This window comes from Motacilla alba, chromosome 1A (assembly GCF_015832195.1).
Source record: "Motacilla alba alba isolate MOTALB_02 chromosome 1A, Motacilla_alba_V1.0_pri, whole genome shotgun sequence".
In the NCBI taxonomy this organism is placed as follows: Eukaryota; Metazoa; Chordata; class Aves; order Passeriformes; family Motacillidae; genus Motacilla; species Motacilla alba.
The window spans coordinates 13,195,980-13,221,048 of NC_052031.1; the positions used below are offsets into that span (position 1 = coordinate 13,195,980).

The 25,069-nt window shown below is 40.6% G+C and overlaps 1 protein-coding gene across 3 annotated transcripts in view; it reads left to right on the forward strand.

Annotated features, from left to right (window-relative positions):
• The window catches only part of LHFPL3 (LHFPL tetraspan subfamily member 3), a 231,339-nt gene that overhangs the window by 133,293 nt on the left and 72,977 nt on the right, over positions 1–25,069 (forward strand). For all 3 annotated transcript variants that reach the window (XM_038155337.1, XM_038155336.1, XM_038155335.1), the window contains exon 2: positions 20,091–20,327. In XM_038155337.1, coding sequence (XP_038011265.1) covers positions 20,091–20,327 — 237 coding nt within the window. The remainder of the gene's footprint in view (positions 1–20,090; positions 20,328–25,069) is intronic.

A 25,069-nucleotide genomic window follows, 5' to 3' on the forward strand; every position in this document is an offset into this window, starting at 1 on the left:
CTTTGCTCCAAGGAAATATTTCCCCAAACCAGTTGGGGGAGGGGCCACTTGAATCTGCTTTCTAGAGGAACCCCTTTAGAGGTTTTCTCCCCAGTTTGCCCTAAACCAGGACACCATGGCAGTGGCAGACAGTGTCTGCCCACCCGAGAAGAGGCTGTGCCTCCAGGGATGACTTTTCCAGGGCAGAACTGAAATACGATCTTTTAAATGATGGGTCCACGCTGGACCCAGAAAGTTTCCTACCATAAATGTAAGAGTCTGGGGTTCAAAACAATGGTGACCTGAAGGTTTCCATTTCTAAACCAAAGTAGGATTTAGGAACAAGATGTAGAACATAGAGCAGACCCTTCAATGTGACTGCCAGGTCCTACAGCCTGGAGAAGGAGCGGTGCTCACAGTGTCAGGAGTGCTCTGCTGCTGGTGCTGAGCATCTCATCCACAGGGAGACCACGCTGGGAACAGGTCCTTTGTGCAATGGCCTCAACGTGGGTCCCAGCAGAAGGCTGGAAGTGCTGGATTTGTTTTAATTTAGTTTAAATTATTGGATCTGCATGTGACCCTTCAGGTGTGCTTTCCATACTTCTTTTTAAGAAAATGTCAAAATCTTTCACATCGAGGTAGCTGTTTAAACATACTGTGAGATTCACAGGGGAACCCTGGGAGCTGGCAGCACAGACACAGAGTGTGGGGAATGAAGGCTGCTGCTGCACCCTGAGAGGCTATCACACAGCATTCCCACGTGTTAGAAATATCCCATGCAGTCAGCCAGAGGCAATGTTTGAAGGCACCACGATTCGTATCCAGCAGGAGGAAATATATAGTTATTCTCATGCTCTAAAACAAACATTTCACTTATCAATGTGACTCATAGAATTTACGACTGCTGCATCAGCAGAGATAAAATGCAGCAATCATGGACTAAAATATTGCATCTTCACTGATAGGGTTTGGGAGAGCAAATTTACTGATTCTTCTTGGGAGATGCAAATATTCCAGATCATCTGGAATTGCAAATCTTCACTATGACTCTTCCTAAGAGCAAATGCAGTACTGGGCTCTTACAAAGTTCAAATATTTCCCTCTGAACCAGCCCTACAGCTGTAATCTCTGAACTCTGGAGTTTGGGAAAAAAAGGCGACTTTAAACTCTGGCAATCTGACTTTTAATTCAAGCATAATGAGGGAGAGGGAAAAAAAAGAGCAAAATAGTTTTGAGGAGCATCTAGTAAAAGGCATAAAAACTACTAATCCTTCTGCAAAAAACATTAGAAGGAGGAAATCTGCCAGAAGCCTAGGAAGATGATCAAAGAATAAAGTCTCTGAGAAGTGTCTAATAAAAGTCTCAGAAAAAGTCAGAGATATTCTAGGAAAACAATCTAAAATAAATCTTCTGTACACACAGTTACTTTGGAGGAGTTTGGGGAGGCTCCCACACTGAAAGTCTTTCTCCGAAGAGATTTATTGGATGCTCTTTTTCAAACTGAAATGGAGATAACAAAGTTCATGGAAAAAATAGACTAAATGCATGATAACAGATCAGAAGGATCAACAGTAGCAGAGTTTTAAAGGAACTTAAGTATGATGTATTCAACATTTCAACAGCACTGTCTAACCTCTTGTTAAAAATTTCTTTGGTACTAGAAGCTGGGAGATAATTTAATATCAGCTTTCTAGGAGTTTAGAGGAGAAAAAAAAGTTTCTGCAGAACAGGAAGATGGTGGCTGTATTGGCAAAATCTTAGAAATGTTGATTTAGTGACTACTTGAAAACATGACATACATACTGGGGACAGTCAGCATGGATCTTAGAAGGAGAAATTATGGCTCAGTAGAGTAGACCTGCAAAATGCTCAGGCAGGGGGTGCAGGGATAAGTAGAGGCAGAAAATCTCTACCATACCTGGACAGCATGAGGGAGGAGGCCAGGACTCTTCCTCCCCACAAAACCATGACATACCAGATAGAGGGTCTGGATAAAAGTGGGAGGTACATGGGTAAGAGTATTATTGACTTTAATTTCCAACCCAGGAATTAAAAACTATTAAAAGAAACTAGCAGGTGACAATTTTAAAATAATTTTCTTTTTTTTTCCTGTCATCTGAAGGATTGCTAAGTTGTGGAACTCTTTACCTCAGAATATTATGGACACTGAAAGTTAACAAGAATCAAATGGGAAAATTAGTTGAGGAAGGAAAAATTCATGAAATGTCCCTAAGTATAGAGATACCACCACTGAACTGCACACTGTGTGAGACTGACAGAATGCCCCGGGGATGGGCTGCTGCCCACTGCTGGGGACAGGGTGTGGGGATATGGGAATGAGAATAATGATACAAGGAGAAAATGCTGACCTAGCGCACCTAAATTTCTATTGTTATGTTCTTTTGAGCTCTTCAATTACACTCTCTTTCTTGGCTGTCCACACACAGATATGTGGAGAAGCAGATCAGTAAAGATATTTGAAATACCCATTCCAGCAGATTTTCAAAGGAGCTAAAACAGTCAAATAGAGGTAGGCAGCTAAATAATATATACTCATTTGCTGTCAAAAGAAATTCTTTTTCTTTAAAACACATCATCAGAGTGGCATTTATTCAAATGGAAGCTTACAGACCTTATCTTCAAGTGTTAGAGAGTCTGTTACAAAGAAGTTTCATATCAGCAAGGTCTGTTGCTCTGCAGAGGCTGGATGTATTATTGGAAGTGACAGACCTGTGACAACCAATGCTCCTGCCTACTGGTACTGGAAGAGGGATGTCCTCGTGGGACCCCTTTTTGCCCTCAAGGTGAGCAAAAGAGAGGTGCCTCTTGTGCACTAATAATTTGAAACAAAATGAATTGCAATCTTAACACAAACTGTCAGAGAAGTGTTTAGCACTTATATTTGTTACTATAGTAACAAAGGTTTGTGAGGATTTTGATGCATGAATAATTGAGACTAGGGATAGCTAGAGTGGCCTGGGCCCCAAACATGTAGACATGTAAAGCATTCAGATACAGTTAAAGCCCTGCAAACTCCAGATAAAGCCAATTAAAGCAAGGTCCCAACAGGAAGTTTTGAGAAAAAATATGCATCTGCAGCTCGCTAGAAAGGGAAAGAAGGAATGTGTCTGAGTGACTGACAAGGGAGCAATCAGCCTGCAAATGTTGCTGACATGTTCAAGGATGAAGGAAACAGATAGGAGAAGATGGAGAAATGTCTGCAGGAAGCACATAGAAACGATCGACTGGAAAGTGGGGAAAATACTTGCAGAGAAGTTAGAGGAAACGAACAGAAAAATGAAGGAGCAGACTGGAAGACTGAGAAGAAAGAAATGAGAGTTCAGGAGCATTTCTCAAAGTTGGGATCAGATGCCACCTCTTATTCCACCCTTCTGTACTCTAGATATGTTTACTGTAGTCCCTTTTAAATCTCTTGCATCCTGGGTCCACACCAATGCATAGCAGTTCATACCAAAACTGTGGTAAGCTGTTCATTTTTATGTCCCCAATCAGCTCCCTTGTGTGGATGGAGGTCTCACTCCAGGAACTGTGGAAACCATGGAAGCTGCAGCCAGCCAATGCTCCTACCTGCCTCACTCAATATAAGGGCACATTACAGTGGCACTCCTGTACTGGAGGGATCATGAGAAGATCCTGGCTGGTTGAGTTTTAATTGCAGTTTCAACTGAGTTTCATCCCTGAGACACAGGTTAGCTGAGCCTTCAGCAGGCATTCGTTCACACTGGAGGCTGCTTGGGTGTCTTTACCCTCACAGATAAGGCACAGATACACAAAAATATTTAATATTGATACCCATTTCCAAGAAAGAGGAGTTTTTTTTCACTTCCTCATTTCAGACAAATGTATAGGTAAATATTGAACCTTGAATATAATCTGTCGTGTTGTAGACAATGTATAAACCCTACCCATTGTGTGCTGCGTGGAAAGAGGATTGGCAGAGAGAAAAAATATCCTGAGCAACAGATGGTGGGTGACGTGATAACTGTCTGAGCAGTGATAACCTTAATCTAATTAGTTTCCTAATCAAGATTAAGAAGACACCAAAGGCATGAGAAAAGGTGAAGAACAAACCTGTAATCAATAAAACAAATACAAAAGGATGAAATACATGCTGATAGATAAGATGCAGGAGTGAAGGGAAATCACAGGAAAAATTACCATATTTTCTGTCAATATGAAAACAAAGTAGTCAGACCTTGCATCAGCCAACATGTGGAGAACAAGAAAATGTGGGCTATGTTACAGGATTGCAAACCGTTTTATGGATAACCAAGTGACAACAAGGGTCAGTAAGTTAAGCAAAAGTGGTGAGCATAATTTTCAAAGTATATAGGAATTTGATAAAAAAGAATGTTGGTAAACATGGCAAGAAAAATCAATTGCCAATGAAACTCAAATAACACCTTTTGTACCTCTGATGAAAATGCACTTTATTTTTGAAAGATGCTCAATAAAAACAGAGCACTTACAGTTTTTCTCAGAAATGCTTTTGTGTTGTATTCAGCCAGTAGAGTTCACACTGATCAATCTGAATGTTTGAAATGTTTCCACTGAACCTGCTGCACTCTTTATTGGCAAAAAAAAAGTTTCAGATGAAATGTTTCACTCAGTACTACCAAAAATGAGAGGTACTTTGACCTGGTAAGAGGAAAGGCATTAGAGCTGGCAGCCCTGGCTGACAAAGGATGTCGAGGCCACATACTTATATTGAGAGAGGCTGAAATCCAAGTAAGTGAAGCCATTATTGTGTCTTTCTGCACGAGGCTCCAAGTGTGCCTTTGCACAGGATCTGACGGAAAGTCTGCTCAGATCAGGCTGGTTATATTCAGCTGGAATAATTACTTTTCTGAGGTTTGTTTCTGACTGGCCACAAGGATTTTATTACAGCAATAATGGTTTGCTTAAGCAGAGAGACTTTTTTATTTGAACTGGTGAGATAAGGATAGTTGTTTGCCCTGGTTATCATGGGCCTCCTAGGCAGAAGCAAGAAACCCCCAAGCTGGTACAGGGACATCACAGGAGTCCCACAGACACACAAGACAAAGCTCCAAAGAACCAGTCCTTTACTGTGCCTTTTAAGTAATTCATACATTCAGCTTTGGGAACACAGAAGTTTACACATGAAAACATAATTCTTGAATATACAAATTACTTCCACCAAATTTATAGCAGCACCTTACTACCTAGTTCCCATGGTCACACTATTATTAGTACAATTCAACATAGAATTTTCTTGCTAAACAAAAATTATTCTAACAATGAATCCAAATAAAAATACTTTGCTCTTATTGTCCCATTTACTACTGGGCAAGGTCAGCCTAGCTTCTCTGGTCAGTGAGGTAGCTATTATGTATTTTGTTTATCAGTATAGAATATATAGAATATACTAACAGAATATATAGAGCATACCAATAGCTGAGGGTTCTTTTATTTGACACTGTTAGATGTCCATTTCTCTGGTCTCAGGTTGCTGCAAAGCCGTAGAGTCCATCTTCACAGGGCTCTGCACACGTTGCCTCAGCAATTTTTATGTTTCTCTCGGGCTTAATGAGATGCAAATTGAGACATGGTATTTTTCTTCAGGATCAAATATAGAGTCCATACAGAATGACTGCTGCCGTACAGGTTTTAAAGAAGTTGGGTTTTACTGTCTCTGTATTTGTTGTCTCTGGAGTTGCATGGCATCTTGTGCACTTCTCTTTGTATTTCTGGAGTCCCTGTGTTTCAACTGGACTAAGCACTCCATCCTCTTCATTCCTTCATACTTCAAACTTGGACTTTTGGAGAGAATTAGAAAACCTGTTTTTGATAGGCACCTGTCTTCATCATCATGATAAGGGTGTCTGTCAGCAGATTTAAGAATGTGCTGCCCCAAAGTAAAGATTTCCATAGAAATTTTCATGAGCTCTGAGGTAAATTTGGTATAATTCGAATGCATTTGTTTGGGACAGGTCAAAAGTTTTCAACCCCATCACTTTTTAGTGCCACTTTCAAAGAGACCTGTGAGACTGAGAAATGAATTCATGGGTGTCATGGGTAATAGAGGCAGGAGTGGTAGGAATGATGCATTAAAGATTGCTGAATTACTGGAGCCAGGGGTGATTCTGATGGGATGAGTTCCTGAAGCTTATGTCTCATCTAGACATTTATTTTCAAAAAGCAAGTAATTTGAATGACAAGATGCTGGATTGTTTACAAGGCAGATGTTATATTTTCTGTACATTTATTGAAATGCTCTAATACCTTTTATGCTGTCTTTCAGTTGCTTGCAGTGTAGTGATAGAAGCACTTGCTGCCTGATGCATTTGGGAACATTTTGAGCTGCTTGTGGAATTATTTTTCTGATGCCTACCAGAGTGAAACTAAAGCAGTTACTTCAGGAAACAATTTTATTATACAGATTTTCAGCCATTATTTATTTATATAAAAGGACATGGAGCTCCAGAACCTGCACACATTTTTGAAGGAAGACACAGTTATTGCAATCCCAGTTAAACTCTTCTTTCCTCTGGCCCTATCTCTGGCTCCATTTGGGTTAGAATCCTCTTACTCCCTTTGGAAACAGCCCATCTCCTGGGCTGTTTCCTGGTTCATTCTTCTAAATCAGCCAGCGGGCAGCATGCCCTTGAGGGGTTTCACAGGTCACCTAGCAAGCCCTCAAGCTTCATACTCACTTTGCAAGTACCCACTCTGCTTTCCTGGAAGACCACGTCAGTCTCAGTAGTTTTGTGACCTTGTCAGATTTTTCCCTTTGCCTTGTACTGCTGCTTGGCCTTATATTGTACCAGTTTTTTCAATGTCTTTCATAATTTCTAAGGAAGAAATCACCAGCAGTGGTATATAAATTGGCATATGCTAGAAGTTTTAAGTGGAGGGAGACCTACTTTCTGTGACTTCTGGGCCTCAGAGCTGAAAATCAGCACTGTTGTTTGCTGTGGTTGTGTGCTGTGTTGGAAGTACTAAGAATTACTTTACCTCAGAGGCATTGCAGCACTGGAATACCACATGTCCTGGACTTCCAAAATGTTCAAAAAGGTATTACATATGGATATCATAAACCTGGTCAGAACTTGAAATTGCATGTGCATACACATGATATTTGTGAATACTATACTGGTAAACTTTGCTGTATAGTGCAAATCTTGGGGTTAATCGACAAGAATCAAATTACAGGCACAGAAATATACTTCTGTAGAAGTGAAATTCCCAAGTTAACCCTTCCAGTTAGGAACCAGTAGGGGTATCAGGTTTACCAAAGCACCAAGGCAAAGGCTGTTGTGGCAGTACTGAAGAAAATTGGACACATTACTGAGCAGACTGCCTTGATAGCAAACATAAGATGAGATGTGCTTTAAAATATGGATATATTATTATAAGATATTTTTAAAAATCATGTAGAATTCTTCCATATTTTTTCAAGTATTTCAAAATTTATCAAGACTGCCATGTCCAAAGCAATCAGTTTAGAAGGCTCAGCAATCTCATAGGCTTGGTCCTAGGTAAGAGTAGATTTCCCTCTAACAGGAAAAAGGCAGAAGACAAAAACATCTCCAGTGTTGCCAGTGTCAGTCCCCAGGGCTCTCCCATCATACAGGGCTCAGATGCTCAGTGGGGGAGGCAAAGCCCCTGATACCTCTGCTGCCATTATGTTCTATAAGACATTGGCTTCTGAAAGGCAGCAAAGTCTTGCTGCCAAATGTCAGCTTGAATAAAGAAGCAGTGCAGTGGTCTCAGGGCCTATTGTCCATTTCTCTTTTCTTCCAAGGAAAGCTGCTAAGGGATCAGGAAGAGCTGTAGCAGAGATAAGTGAAGAATAGCACATGTCAAGCTGTGCAGGCATAAAGATTTGTGCAGGTGCCTCAGGGGCATTGAAAGAAACTATACAAAAGTCGATGCCTTTATCATCTGTTCAGAACTTGTCTTGCCTCTCTGCCAGCCCATTTGCAATATTGGCTAGCACTGCTTGGGAAATCAGATTTAAATGATTGTAATGACTTTAGTTAAATCTTAGTGTTCCAACTCAATAACAAGGCTGCTTCTTGCCTCCTTCCACTTCCACCTTTTTCTTCAGGGGACACTGCCCCATATGGCTGCCTTCCAGCTCCCTGTCTCCTCCTCATATCCAGGTTGTCCCCTCAGCAGGCCTTTAGCTTTGCATTGCCCACTCCCCCTTGTCTGCAGCATAAAGGTGCTTCAAACCCTGAACCACTTCCTTCCTATCTCACAAACCACTCTGAGGTCCAAGGATGGGTCCCTTCATTCAGAGGAGATGGGGAGCTGGGTGAAGCCCAGCTTTGGGAAGGCTGCTGATTTTAAAAAAGGGAATGAAACCAATCTGGGGGTGGATCTTCCCATGCAGAACTAGCAGGAGCTTTCTGGCAGAGTACTTGGAAGTCTTCCCAGCCCTGGAAGAAACTGGTGAATCCTGACCAGATTTAATACTTGGATCATTTGTCCCAACAGTCTTCTGCCCACTGTCTCAAAAAGGGCAAGTACAGTTCCTGCATATCAAGGAAAGCATGGCATTGGCTCAGGGCATTTCTTAGCAGAGCATTAATGCTTTGCAATAGACAAGAGAAGCAAAAGCCTTCCCCTTTCTCCCCCCATGCATTCAATTCCTTCTTTTTGTCTTGCTCATGACAGAATTTGTCCATCTTATCATCTTTTTACTTGACTTCAATAATTCCTCCTAAAAAGTCACTTTCACCACTGAAGCACATGGGGAACACAAAGCTCCAAGTGAGGGCACAGAGTGTGACTGTCCTGCCCGCACCCAGGGGTTGAATGCCTATAAATTGTTAATCTTGAAACCCTTCTTATTTCAACATTAAATCATATTTCCTATCATGATGCATTATATTCTGGGAATCATAGTCATGCTTTGGCAGAGAATGTCACAGAGGCCATGAACCTGCACCTTGGCTTACAGTGGAGAAATCTCACCAGTGGTTAATGATCTTAGCCACTGCCAAGCAATTTCTTGAATCTTTCAATCAGCTTCTGCAGGAGGGATTTCTCCTGCTGGACAGTGCCCAAGAGCAGGCACAGACATCTGCCTGGCAGCTGTTTGCACTGCAGGTGTTGCACTGCTCCCCACCTTCCCCCCAGTGTGCTGAGTCAGCGTTCTGCCCCAGAGGGAGCCATACAGAGGGAGAAGTTTAAGAAAATACATTCTCCACCCCCAGCATCTTTTATTTCATTTCCTCTTGCCAGTGGTTTTATGGTTCGTGTTCCTTTCATGGCATGACAACAAAGTGGGGGTCAGATAACAATTGCTTGAATTCTTGGGGGCAGTTTTGAATTCCCCATCTCAGCTGTTGAGCACTGACCTGTGCTATTTCATGTACTGCATGGGTGAGTTACTCCACTTTCCAATAACTCCTAATTATGGCTGTCAAACACTCTCAAGTGGTCATGTAAATGAAACTGTGAACACAGCCAGGACATCGTGGCAGATGTTTCTCTGAAGCAGTATTCTGTGGGGGGCTGATTCCTCAATGCATTACTAATAAGCTGCTGTTGTTAGTGGCACATGGCACAGACCAGGTGAGATGCAGACACCCCCTTGCAGTCCAAGGTGGCAGGGGTGTGCACGGAGTTTGGTAGCAGTGTCAGGAAGCCTTGCTGGTTGTGAACCCCCTGGTTATGCAGCGCAAGCTGAACCAGTTTCACAGAGTGTAAGTGTAGGAGAGAAGTCAGCAAGGGGCTTTGCTACAGTACCAGGCAGGATTTAGCCAGGTAGAGAGAATTGCTAAATTTATGGACAAAAGGAAATAAATCTGAAGCTTTTCTGCAAAATGCCCATAATGCTCAAGCCTGGAGCTTGGCCTCAGTGCTGCTCCTGCCCTGAGGCTCAGTTGAGTGCTGTTTGCACTGTCTGTGTGTCCAGCTCTGCAGCTGTTGCAAAGCTCGTATGCTGAGAAAAGTGATGATCCTGGGTTTCTGGTGTCTGAAGATACTTGATGCAAGACCTCTGAGTTCTTGCAGTTATCTTAAAGGCCCTGAGTAGTCAAATTTAGCCTCACAGAGAAACACATCCTCATAATTTTTAATGCACTGATCAAACTCCATCTCTAATAACTATTTACAGCATACACTTGGACAACTTCAAACTTTTTTGGCATGGCCACAGCTACTGAATTTGTGCCAGAATCTATCCCCTGACAATTCAAAACTGCCTTCCTCTTTACAACCTAAATGTATTCCTGGATGGGTTATATGCATTTGTTCAGATGCCAGGACTGCCCTTTCAGTTAAATAGCTCTTCCCCCTCTCTGGGACCCATTCCCTTGTGTTTATACAGAGTAATCATAAAATTCTTCAGTTTACTGTAAGGCATGCAGATCTGTTTTCTAGGCAACATTACCACGGCTTTTTAATGGTTTTCACCTCCTTTTTTGCAAATGAGTGCTTACTGGCTATGAAGTTGTTCATTTTCAGAAATAAAAGACTAAACCTGGTATTTATTATAGACACCACTATAGGCTTAGATGTAGAAATTTTCTTTTTAGATTAATATCTTGTGCTTCTTCATTCTTGTTTCTACCTTGATAGCCTGCAGAATTTTGCCATTTTTACCCTGAAAACAGTGGCTGATGCAGTCCCAGACTTCCTCTCTTGCCAGCATGTTTAGATCTGCTTGCATTTGCAGTAATTTCAGAAACAAGTTGGAGGCATGCACTGCCCAAGTCTAAAACCAGGCTGTTGTAGATGCATGGTGTTTGTCAGGTCAGCTTGGATGAGAGCTGGCAGGAAAAGAAAATCACTTTAAAAATCGAAATCAATCTTCTTTCTTTCTTTGCTATCACATTTTAAAACCTTTAATAATGGAGGGGAATGACAAATTTGTATACAGACCATAGTGAGAGAGCCCAGCTGCTTTGCCTCTTACCTCCATTTATTCTGTTAGATTTTCATTTCAGTTTGATTTACAGAACATTTATTTTTGTTTTGTAGTTCCATCAAGCTCCTAATTCTTTGGCTGCTCTTACCCCTAGGTTTCATTTTTTATTAATTTCAAAGATTATCTCTCAGCCTCCTCATAAGAACATGGGCCAGGAAAAGAACTACTAAATCCTCATATCTAGTCCTATTATCATGAGCAGCTACAGCTTCATGCAATATGTTTCCTAAAATACCTCCTTACATCCTAAAATAACCTTGCTCTGATGAACTGGTCATTGCAAACATCACTCTTCTAAAGCTTAGAAACCACCAGCACCAGATGTCTAGTGCTTGCATTATGCTTTAAAAACTCTCCCTAGTACTGCAAAAACTCTTTTCCATTGGTTCACTTGACTGGTGTCCCATGGTCCTCCAAGGGATGACCAACATCCACATTTCCTCCATCATTTGTCCTGATAGTCTTCTGCATCGATAGTGCCTCCCGTCAGTGGATTTTACTACCAGACCTCTACTCCTGCCAAAGCTGCTAATGAAAACATAAAATGATTGACACTCAGGCTGATCCTTGAGGTGCCCAGTGTATCCTCACAACAGCTGGAGGCTTTTCTTTCAAGCAAAAAAAGACAGTTCCCCATGAACAAACGCAACAGCACCTTACATTCTCATGTTAACCCCTATTTTCCAGTTAGTAAGGGTTTCTGTATGACACAGGATCAAATGCTTTCTGAAAAGTATGTTACTTTGTATTTCTTTCCATGTCTTTAGCTATTCTTTCTTTCAGTAATTATTCAAAGAACTGAGATAAAATTGAATCATGACTGCTTGTTCCAATTATTTTTCAGTTCTCAATTTTGTCTCTTTTTTCCTAAAATGTAGGTAACGCATATGCTCTTCACCACTATCTCAACAATAAATTCGATTTTAAAATCCTTCCTAACACCTTTGCAGTTCAATGTGTTGGTTATTTCAGTGTTTGGGGATGGAAGGTGCATTCCTCCAGTTTTAGCACATTATGGTTGATTTTGATGCTGTGGATTTGGAGGCATGAGTTTCCATTTCCAAATGCTCACGCCCAGCAGTCACAGCATCATCCTCCTTTTCTCCATCATCCTCTTCATTGAAAAATAAGACAAAGAATTAGGTCCTAATTCCTAATTCCCAGCCCAACTCCATATCTGCTTTTCTTCTTTCTTTATTAATCTCACTGAAGATTATTCAACCATTTGTTTCAATTTGTCTTAGAGTTAGCACAGCTTGACTTTTAGAAAGCTATCTTTTAGACCTGCATTACCTAACCTTCAAAATGTATCTTTCATTGCTAATAATTTTCTTTTCCTGGAATTTCTAAGGTCTCTGCTCACATTTTTTTTTTTCCCAAGGCTTTTTTGGGAAGATAGGTGATGAGAGTAGAATGAAACAGAGTTTGTTAGTCATTGACACAGAGCTGAAAGTATCTCTGGAATTTCATTTGTCTTGTCAAGATACTTCAGAAAATTTATATCTTTGTCCAAAAAAAATTCAATGTTTGCCCCATAATTAATATGAACTTCTTCAGTCTAGTTAACTTGTTAGCAGTTTCTTTAGCCTTTTAAAAAGTTCATCCATCTAAAATATGCATTAAACTTCAGGTTCAGAAACATTTTTATTCTCATATTATTTAATATATTCTCATTTTATTTAAATTGAATTGACTCATGGTCATTTAAAGTGAGGTTATTTTCAGCTCTTCCTTGTCTTTACCAAAAGTGTGTTTATAATATCTCTGCTATTTGGATCAGTAACTTGTGGTGGAACGTCAGCTGTATATATCTCAAGAAATTCCTAGCCTATGCCATATTAACATCTATTCTCCAGTCTTTCTGCAGTAGCCTACACAGTACTTGTGTTGAATTTATTAATTAATTAGCTCTAGCACATGTCAGTATGCCATGATACATTTTGGCTGAAGAACAGGCTCTACAAAGACAGGTTGACATTAAAGTAGAAAGATGTAGCACTCCCCTGTGACAGCATTCGAAATAAACACTTTCAATGGTAAGCCTAGCATGTGAGAAAAGTGTTTTTTGGACATGGCCCCAGCATCAGACAACCTGCCTGTGTGACAGCTGAGCCCAGGCCGTGGCCCCCAGCACAGGGTTTGCCTTTGTTACTCCTGTGATCTCTGGCCACGGACCCCAGCTGGCACACAGAGCTCCTGAAACACATCCTGCGGTACAAAGACACAAGACAGAAAACTCCAGTGGGTTCAGACACAGTTCTCATGTTCTTTTAGATACTTTAAAGAGAAAACAAGAAGAAAAAAATCATCACATCCCAGGGCCTTTGGACACCACAGGAGGGGACACAGCAGAAGTGTAACTTTTGACATGCACCCACCTGTGTGTTTCCAGCTGTACCACCTCCCATACCTGATTCATCCTAAAGAATATTTTTACCTCTGGTTGTATATGATTTCAGTTTACTCACTCTTCATCAGTTAGTCATCTACCTCTGCTACAGCTATTAGCAATGTGTTGTCATTGACATTCCTAAGGATTTTTTCCCACATAGGGATTAGGCCTGCTTCCTTTACCAGTTCCCAGCTTCCATATTTTTCCTGGACAATAAATACCCATTGCAAATAACCATGGCTGGAACATCAGAAGTTGTGTTCTTTCACAAGGAGTTATTGGGACCCACCTTGTGGATCACCTGCCACACACTTATAAAAATCTATTATGTTCTTACATTATTTTTATTCTCCAGCTAATATAGTTGCTGTACTAACTAAATTATTCATAGAACTACATTAATCTCAAAGTTTAATTATCGTGGCTAATGATCAAAACTTGGAAGTTAAATGCTCCCAAGATGATTCAACCCCACACAGAATTTCTGTTTCTATCAAATCAAAGAATTCTCTATCCAAACATGAATCCAACACATGAGGTCTAAAACAGGTCCCCTTAGCGTAGTGAAATTTCTCTTACAGTTGACTTAACTGAATTAGATTGCACTATCACTGCTATACTTTTCTACTTATTTACAGTTTAACACATTTCTTCATTTAACATTACTTCACTTTCTCAATTGTTTCCATCTTTCTGAGCAATTCATGTTCTGTAGTGCTTATCTTTAGATATAGCTGTCAGTCATCCCTATTTCTGTTATATCCAACTTCACATCTTACAACAGCTGATCAAATTATTCCATTTTGCTGCCTAAGCAGGCATCAAAATATCTGCTACCTGTCTATGCAGCCAGTCTTCTCCCCCTGACCATAGCACCTACCACCTAGCTCACTACCACTTTCTACAATATTATTTTCTTTATCTTTACTGTCCATTCACTGAATGTTTGGTCTTCTTTTTCGCTTTTCTTAAAATCAGCATGTGAAATACACATATCTGTTTATATATGTATATATGTATATTCTTATCATGTTTCTTATCAGAAAGACCAGGCCCTAGTAAGTCAAATGGCCATAACTGCATCATGTCTTTAATATTATCACAGGAATGCACTAGAAGATTCTCCTACTTTTTCTCCCCCTTAGCAGTATCTATAAATATTCTTAATCCTGTAGAGAGACTCAGGCTTGTCTATATTACCAAGCAAGATGATGTGAAATAAGAGAATAAGTAGATTAAAGTAGTTACTGCTGAAGCCTCTTGCATTCTCATCACATGGGACTTTAGGGTTTTGCTTCAAATCAGAAATAGTTCTGTTTCCTGGACCCAATGCCCCCCTATGCATATTGTTTGAAGTTTTTTGAAGGAAGATTAACCCACAAACCTTTGCTCGTTCACTTTTGGGGAGGAGGCTGCTGGGAGCATCACATCAATGTCCCGAAGCAATTCCACAGGGCACCTCCTTATCCTACATGGAAGCTCAGGTCACAGAAGTCCAGATAGGAGTTTATCACTCCAGCTCTCTAAGAACACTGCCCTTGAATCTTAAATTTCTTTACACTTTTTTCACTGACTGTCTCATACCCAACAGCAGTCATGTGGCTAGCAGCCATCTATGAGCACCACTAGCAATTTTCAGTCTACTTATGCACAAACTAACAGGCTGTGTCATCTCCCTGGGGATCCATCTGGCACCTCTCTGAAGAGCCTTTTCAAAGGTGGGCATTGTATGTGGCAGCCTTCAAACACAGGATCAAGTAAGAAGTCATACATGACATTTGCCTTTTTGTATTGCACAAGGAACTATTCCAGGTATTGTGGAAGCTCTCTATAGTTCAAGAGCTTTCTCTTAGGCACAGGTTTTTGGGTGATGAAGCCCACACATTGAGCCAGAATTTTAAGGTCCCCACTCAGTGTTGAAGAACTTTTCTAAATGAACTTCTAGGCTCCTCCAGAAATACTCTGATTGCATGCAGCAGAACTATTTGTGTGGATGGAATCAGTAAATGGAGAGAATCATGGCATTTGCTTCAAAATTGCACATTTTCTCCAAGCCATAACACAAATTTAAACACAGAGGATTATTGTCCCACTCAGAGGTGCAGTCCACATCACCTGGACCAATCTCAGTTTATGGATGTGTAGCTTCTGTCTTCACTTCAGGATTGTGTTTGACCCTGTGTCTTCAGCCACCTCCACTCAGCATTTCCCTCTTTCTCAGCTACAAGCTCCTGAAAGACTGATCCTAATCACCAACATGGCTGGCAAAAACTCTATTCAGTTTATTGGAGATTTAATGGGTCACTGTTTTTGTAAATACATTTGGGGGGGGGGGGAGGAAACAAAAAACCTCTTGCATTTTGGAACCACAGAGGTTTGAGGACTCTTGCATGTGTGGGCATGGAAAGAAAAGAGATGGTCAGCAAAATTCCCATTACATTTTTTTTACTCCTTTATCAGGAAACTTGCCATCCTCATACTCTACACACAAGCAAATTTGGTCTGTTGTCAGGAAAAGACTGAAGATGAGAGAGGAGTCCTGCCAGCGGGAATTTCTCAGCACTGGTTTCCTGCATAGCAGTCAGCTTTTTTATAAATAGAACCTCATTTCATGCAATGATATAATATTAATCTGTCACTGTGTTTGGCACAACCATAGGATAGTGAACTACTTGTTTGCTAATTACCATTTGAGCTCATGCACAGAGCACAGTCTGTGATAATATTAGCTTGGTCAGAGTCACAAGTCTGTCAGTGCCAGCAACAATTCACTGTCTGTTTCCAATCTCTGGAAGTGTTGTATCTGCATCCTTTCATCCCACGAGGTAAAAATCCTGGCTCTCTCTCCTAGTATGAATAATTTATCTTGTCACTCACAGCCCTAGAGGAAAACCATGTGACAGTCCCTGTTAGCTGTTCACACGAGAAAAAACTGTTTAAGAAGAAAAGCAAATATATAAGGCATGTTTAAGTACTTTTATTAATCACTTTTTTAAAGTTTTAAAAGCTCCACCAGACTCCAATATGTGGGAGAAAGCAACTGTTTGGGTGGTGAGGCACTGGAAGACGTTGCCCACAGAACTTAGAGATACCATCCATCCCTGGAAATGTTTAAGGCTGGATTGGATGGGCTCTGAGCAGCATGGTGGGTGAACTAAATGGTCTTTAAAGTTTCTTTTAACACGAGGAAGTCACCTTGTCATCACAGGAGAGGAAGAAATGGAGGAAACCCAGGGCCACCCCTAGAAAGACAATAATCCTGCCAGGAGCTTTCTCAAGCAGTCAAAGGGAAAACAATGTGGATATGATTCTTGTAAGTTTTACAGTTGCCCAAATGGCTCTGAATGGTGTCAGTGACACTAGTCAGCCATTTATCAATTCCCCCCTTCTGCTTATCATGAAGGCCCTTGGTTAGCTGCAGAAGACCTGGGCTGGGCTGCCTGTCAGGAGGGTGGTGCTGATCTGATGTACCCAGATCACACGCAGAAGGCTGCTTCCAACCAGTACAGATTTAACTTTTTCCTTACTTGAATTAAAGAGTCTGTAGGAACTGATGGCTCAAGGGTTTTTATTTAGTCAGTGAACTTTTCAAATCCAAACACCACTACTACTTAGTAGTAGAACAGTAGTAACTTTTGTTACATTTCTGTTTCAGTAACATTGCCATTACAGACAGTGGAATTTAGACAAAGACATGGGAGCCATGTTAGTGTTATAAAATCATCTCTTAGCAGAGATGGAATTCTTCTTATGAAATTACATAAAATTATTTCCATTTCACAAATTTGTGTAAAACTGAAAGTAATTTCCTTTTAGAGAAAAGTCTTCTAATCCTCTATAGCAGAAATCAAATGTAAACATTTCTAGCAATGCAAAGTAGATCTGTAGGTGGACTTCATATCTGTCTTTTCAATCTTGTAGCTGATAAAAGAATCATTACTTGTTTATATTATTGAGCAAGTCTGTGTTCTTAAAGGCATTCAGCCCAAAATATTCCCTGAACATCAAATGACTCAAGGTTGACTAATCTTACTTATGTTACCCTCTGCAGGTAAGGTATGATTCCTGAAGATGTTGACTAAGTAGTCACCTAGTAGAAAGCATCTTAACTGTACAGGGAAAAGAGAAAATAATAATAACCCCTTCTTGAGATCTGTCTTTATGCAAAGAAATCTAGTCCAGACATTATTTACCCATGTGTCATTATTTACCCATGTATTACCAAGAGAAGTCCAACTGCAACCAACAGAATGACTTCAGAAATTTAAGCAAGTATATCAAAGAATGCAGGAACAGAATTCAGGAAAGATGAGTTAATTGGAAATCTGAGGAACACAGCTGGGAAGCTGTACACTGAATTCTTGAGATAAGGTCCATTTTTTTAATTACCTATGTGCAAAAGAACAAAGTTAAATTACTTTTAGGAAGTACTAAGAATGTGTCTGATGTGCTGTGTAATAAAAAATCGACAGAGATGTTGGTATTTGCTAATTATTCATGTGCAATTAGCAGAAAAATTCCACATCTATTGATGATTAACTGACCATTAAGCTTTCTCACATGTTGAGGATAATTAATAAAAGTAAACTAGCTGTGGTATTTGCTGTTATATAGTAAATGAAACTTTGTCAACAGGTAGTTGGGTAAATATGGACATTTTTATGAACACAAGAAGTTTGCAGATTTGCTGCATTGTTTGAGTGGAGTTCTTTGCAAATACAAGGGAAACTTACGTGTGCGGGCAACTCCACTTTCTGGAAGTGTGTGTAAACAGCTCAAGAATATAAATTATTGTACTGTTTTTCTCTAAGGCCTTTGAAAGATCATATGTAATTGTGTAAATGAGTTAAGGCAGACAATATGTAATTTACAATTTGTCCAACCTTCATGTTCTGAGTAGACTGGTCATTATCTAATCTCCCATGTTTCTAAGCCTAGCTGTCCTTGAAGGTATTATAAGCTGTTTTATTTTCACACAAATTAGCTGTTCAGGAGGAACTCGTCAAGCACCTTGGGTGCATCTCTTACCCCATGTCAGATGTTTTCTGCAGACATGCTTTCAAGACATTGTCTACAGCAATTTTGTACCTGTCAAAAGAAAACTACTATTCCTGAACTCTCTTTACACATCCCTCTTCCAGTATTTCATCATATTGATCCAGTGTAAGTCTGTTTATGTTTTGTGGGCATTAGAGGTCTGTGAAATGATAGTGCCTATGCTTGTCCAGGAAAGACAAGAAACCTGTCACAATGACAAGAAACCAATCCCACAGTGACAGCAGATGTTGGCTGCACAAGCTACTTGCTGTACAAACTGTCATTTCCAAACAGAGGTCTGATTCAACAAAAACTTATAAGGCTGAAAGCCACAAAATGCATTCTTTTCAATTAGCACATTGACCTGCAGTTTTGAGCCTATTTCATCAATATAAAATAGTAAGGCTTATAAAAGAAGGTTTAGGATCCATTGTATCTCATCAGCCATACTAAGATAGAAGAGCTAACGATGGAAATGTGCCTGTTTCCAAGTCACTGCAGGTAACTGAAAGGTATTTCCAAGTCACTAAAAGTAATTGATGAGGTAACTGAAAGCATACAGATTTTCTGATTCTCTTAAATGCAATAAAAACTGAAGAATGAAGCCATTCAACATAATCATTATTTTTAGAATTTTATTATGCTATTTTTATTTTTTATGCTATCCTTTCCTGCTGAAGGTGACTCTACCTGGCTTCAAGGCAGGCATTACCAGAAAAATTTGGAGATTTTTGGTCATAGGTCAGTTTACACACAACCAAGTCTGCTGGCAACAAATAAGGTCTACCTGTCCCAAAGAATTTTATGTCAGGAGTAAGCAGAAGTCGTTGAGGGAGCTTTAAAGTGGATCTGAAGGGGAATGGGGACATAGCCAGGCTTGATAGACATAAGATATAGGAAGGAGAGAACTATAGAAACCACCCAGTAACAAAAGAAGGCTTAAGAGAGAGCATCTCAAATCACAAGCAGCCAAAGACATAACAACAGACGGGACTGTGGGAGATCCCTTTCCACCCCTGCTGGGAGACTGACACGATCAAATATTTCCACAAAGTGCCTGTACACCAATGCTTGCAGTACGGAGGACAGACAGGAGGAACTGGAGATCTGTGTGCAGTGCCAGGGCTTTGCTCTCATTGCAATGACAGATGTGGTGGGATAGCTCTCATGACTGGAGTGTCACCATAAAGGGCTACACAGTGCCGAGGACTGACCAGGCAGGTGCTGGGGTAGAGTTACCCTCTGTGAGACAACACTTGTATCAAGCTCTGTCTTTGGGTGGATAGTGACAAAGTCCAGTGTTTATGGTTAGGATAAAAGGGCAGATTGCCAGAAATTATAGGTAGTTTTTTTTCCTCTCTTTTGGTTGTTTGCCTGACTACTTGACAGTAACCCGGTGTTACCTTTGAATATCCAGGTTATTAACCATTTTCCCTTTTGGTTTTGTGTGGTCCTTTCATATTGCATTGAAGAAATTGGTCCCGCAAGGAAAATGTGATTGTACTGATGCAAAACCTGACCAGGGATCCAGGATGTAACAGCTTTTTAAGCAATGTGTGCAATTGATGTTGCATCTTAGGTTTTTATATTAAATACTTAATCACAGCATGTAATTCTGTGACTTGTTTTTTTTACGTAGCCTAGCTTTGGAGTTCAGGATGAAAAAGTCTAATGCTTTAATGATAACTTTGCAGGTTCTCATCAAAATGAAAGCTTGGTCTCATTATCCCATTGTTCTCCTTTTCTCTTTTCTCCAAGCTGCCTGTCTCGTCCTGGGTTGTATGATTTTTCCTGATGGCTGGGATTCAGATGAGGTAAAACGGATGTGTGGTGAAAAGACAGACAAGTACACGCTGGGGGCTTGTTCAGTCCGCTGGGCATATATCCTGGCAATTATTGGAATCTTGGATGCCCTGATCCTCTCATTTCTGGCATTTGTGCTTGGAAACAGACAAGACAGCTTGCTAGCAGAGGAGCTCAAGTTGGAAAACAAAGGTAGGACTGCTTTAGAAACACTATTGTTGGGTGGCCTCAAGGGCAATTGCTTAAAAACAATAATCAGTTTCAATTTTATTTTATGTTATGCTTAAAAGTTGGCATGCTGGCTTACTTCCTACATTGATGGGAAGGAATAAATGCAAGGGGCAGAGGAAGTTTTGCATTTCAGCCTCCAAAAATTTGAGAAAGCTCAAATTTGATGTAATTTCTGCCCTATGCATGAATTATCCTTGGCTTTTAGAGCTGTAGATGGGATGTTATTGTGTTACTCACTTGTACAGTATTTCATTAGCATTTAATTTTCACTGTCTCCATCTTTTTGTGTACCCCATGCAAGATTTGTTCACTTGGTTCCTTTAGGATTTTGCAATGTAATATGAATATCTGTAATATGGCATGTGTGTTAGCACAGGGCACATTAAGGGGGCAGTGCTGGGGGCTGGCAGTGACCTGTGTAACGGGACTGCCCATGCAGCAAGGAACTGGTGGGCTGAGGATCAGAACCTGGAATGAAGAAGAATCCTGGTTCTTGCTTCAGTGTGTTGCTTTGAGCTCATGAGTCAGCTCATGGGAATCTAGGATGCTGTAGTAACTGAATACTCATGCAATGCTTTGGGGGAAAAACTCATTTCTAGATTAGGTACATGAAAATGGCTTGGACCAGTAATTTATCATACATTTGCAGGTATAGAGATGTTTTTTAGTAAGTGTGTGCAAGCCTGGCTTATTTCTGCAGCCCCTTCCCCTTGTGCTCCCCCACCATCCCAGCTGAGTATCTGATGGGATAGATACCACAGAGGGCATGTCCCTGCCTTATCTTTTTAATGGGCCTGTTGTCCCCGAATCTGTCTAATCCCTTCTAAACCTGCTGATACTGTCAGCTTCTCCAGCGCTGCATGGCAGCAAGTTCCTGAAGCTCACTACTGACTGCTAAAGAAGTACTTTCTTTTATCTGTTTAAAATTGATCCCCTGCTAGTTTCACTGACTGTCCCCAAGAGCAGGATTCTGCGTTCAGCTCATCTACCACCTTTGTAATTTTGTGGGCTGCTTCTAATAATAGCAGAGATATCAGGAGCTTTTCACCACTAGATTGCTGTTTGGTAGCCAGTGTTGTGTGAAAATAGCTGGTCTCAGTGCTGGTGCAGAAGAACCATTATCTGTATACCTGACAGCACCAGTACAGTGGCCCCTGCTTGCTGGATTGCAGTCAGCACTCTCAGCCCAAAGATAAATGGACTTGAAGATTGAATATCACGTACAATTCCAGACCTGGATGGAGCCTTTCGATGTTGTGAGTTCAGGAAAGTGTGTGTGGCTTGCAATTGCACATGTGCATCTGTCCTGCAGGTAAACTGAGGGCATCAGCTTCAACGACTATCCCTATGAGCCTTTTCTGTAAGGATAATATTCATCTGCATTTGAAAATCAAAACCCTTATCAGAGGGGTATTCACAGCTATGCCATAAGTGCCTTTGGCATCACCACAATGTCTGATTTGTCTATACCATATAGATCTCATGTACCCAACACTACTTGTATCAAAGAAACGCATCTGTTTTGGCACCTTGTGAGCGAAAAGCAGCTTCTGGAGCCTCCTCACCTCTCACATTTCTGGCACAAACCCTTGCCAGAACATTTGGTCCTCAGCATGTCAGAAAAAATCATTCAGCAGCTCAATTTCCTTGGATTAAACACAGAAACATACCACACCATTGGCTTCAAAACAAACCAGAACTCAACAAAAAGGGACCTACCCCACTCTGCCCTTCACAATCAAGCCTAATGATCACCACTTTTTAAACTGTCTTTCAAATTAAGTGAAAAAGAGTCAACGTGCCCTCTAAAAAGGACATTCTCTCCCCTCCTGTCACAAAAAGCTTTTGCCAAGCAACAGCAGGGCAAGTCTAAATGCCTCTGAGTCCCCCAGCATTTACACACCTGCAATGTTACCACCAGGCACAGCCTCAGCCCCAAGGAGACCCAGCAGAACACAGCAGTGGCAGTGGTCTTTACCCCTGTGCACTGAACACACATGAGTGCTTTGACACTCACCCCAAAAACTACATCCCCTTGCCCCCTTTCAGATTAAGAGACAGTGGAGAACTACTCATCAGCATTAGTTCACATGCAGAGTATCCACGCATCTCTTGGAAACGGTCAGGATGTGAAAATACTGCTCTGTGCAAATAGCTCTAGCATATCTCCCATGCAAACAAAAAGATAAGAGGATGGATATAGGCAACACTATCCTCAGCTTTTCAAGCTGCTCCTACAGTGTGAAGTCAAAGCCCTTAAAACAAGTAACCATGAACCAGAACTTGCCAACTGGTTGACACTTTACACCCTCCTTACTCTCCAGGTTGTGAAGGCTGGTTCCATACATCTGAGCTGCAGCCATTGTGAAAAAAACATGCTTAAAGACAGAAAGTAAGGGAATATTGTTTCTTGGTGATAAAGCAGTTTTCAGTAAAATTAAAACAAAACAAAAAAAAGTGTTGCACAGAGATTTGCACACCTTTAGCTAGGGAATCCCCTTTCTTAAGCAGGAATAGCCTACCCATGGGATCACTGCTGCAACAGGAAACCTTCTGCAAAAGCTGTATGTGAAGCTGAGTGACAGGAGGTGTCCTGCCCCATGGAGGGATGACAGGACAGAATGCTAATCAGCTGTCATTCTTCAAAAGGAAAATAGCTCAGGATTCAGTGAACATGCAAACTGCTGCAAAATTGCAAAGCCCTGCTTGTCAGCATGTAGTTTCCGTGGCATACACTCACAAATAGTCAGGCCAACTTGTTCAAAATTAGGTATTTTAATATGAATATTGGGACAAAATTTAAGTTTTCCCAGATAGCTACAACACATAAAAGAATTACCAGCAGCTCTCATAGTAATAAACATTACAAATGCAGACAGAACACCACATATACCACTGTATACCCATGTTCTCTGTCCATTATAATTATACAGTCCCTTTTTTGTAAAGTTATGTACAGTCCCTTTTTTGTAAAGTTATGTACCTCCAATGCCTCCTGATACATAAAAAGTCAGTGTATGCTCATTTTCATTTCAGTTAGCGTGTACATTACAAGAATAAAAATGCTTTCAAAAACGAAAGGCAAGATTTCTGTTAGTCTCTTCCCATTTTCAGACTGGTGCTTCTCTTCATGGTGCAAGTTCCCTCTCTTCCTTCTTTTCTAAACAGTCCAAGAGTCACCCACTTCAGACTCCTGCTGCTTTGGTGTGTGGCTTTTTGGTCAAAGCACTTAAGGTGATTATGAACTCAACAAATTCAACCACTTGAATTCCTATTTGAGAAGGCAAATATCTGAGAAACTCGTTAGGGAGGGATCTGTGATGGACTGTTATAGACAGAGGAACCTGGAACCATGTTAAAGGGTTTATCATCTTGCCTCAAAATAAGAAGTATTAAGGTACTCCCCTTTCCAAAGGCAAAATCAGACTCTTCTTTGAAGCCCCCAGTCATAGGTTCCAGGCTGGGAACTCCTGGCCCTCATTTCTAGCTTCAAAACATGATTCCCTGCCATGTCAGCCAAGAACAAAGCTTTGCCCCAGCTGTGAAGAGCTCACATGCTCTCTTTGAGCTTCACCTGGTAAGGGGCTCATCTAGCATAGCACCACTGCCAGTAGATCCACTTGCTAATATCCTTGTTCAATAACAACCTATTTTCCTTCAGTTATCATCTCCACATTGAGCTCCAAGTAGCTCTGAGTAAAAGAACAATAGACAACTAGCACCAGACATATTTAATCTAAAAACCTGCAACTAGAAGCCAAACTAACATATTTTTTTATACTCTTCTCCCAAAATTTTCTTCTTTTGATAATAGCAACCATTTTTCTGTGATTTCTATATAAATAATATTGAAAAGAGAAAATATAAAGAAAAATGTGGAGATTTTATTGTGTTGGGCATCAAACAGAATAAAATCTCTCTGTAATGAAGGTATTCATAGCACTGCTGTAGGATCTATGCCCACACTGTGAAGTTTCACCCAAGGAGTATATGAGCAGTCATTGGACAACATCCAGAACCTTCCTGTGCAGTGTCTCAGTGTCATGCACTCTATTGCCCAGTATGCATGGAATTCTGTCAGCCAGAGGATTTTTGGCTCCCCCCTCCACAGCAGCCTAAAGAATGTTGTGTAGGACACTGCTCTTCTGCACCCCTTGGTTTGAGGGTGTTCACTCCTTAGGTAAAAGGTTTTCAGATTCCAGCCCTGGTCTCTAATGACAAAGTATTTTGGAGGTTTTAATAGAAACTGAGGGAAAGAAATGGGAGAATGAGATCAAGAGTCAAGTGGTTTTGACAGAAACTTAGAAGACACTATAAGGTCTTCCTTTTGAAAATGTCTGGTTTTGGTTTTATGAGCTTGTGGGAAGCACATGCATATGGATGCAATAAACTACTTAGATTTTTCTCCTGATATTGAATAGAACTAAGACAAAAGTTTTGGAGTGGTATTCAGAAAGCAGAGTTTGATTCCTGTTTTTTTCATACTGGATCTATCATTTGATTTCTACATTTCTTTGTCTTTTAAATGGGAAGGAATGAGACTGACTTTGTTGATATGTTGTGGTTCAGCAATGGAAGATGAATTAGAAAAAGTAAAAATGGTGAAATTATTATTAAAATATCTATTCCAAGATTAAGGTCTGATAAAAGTATTTTGTCAAGGAACTACTTTGCCAATATGCTAAATGATGATGCTCTTAAGG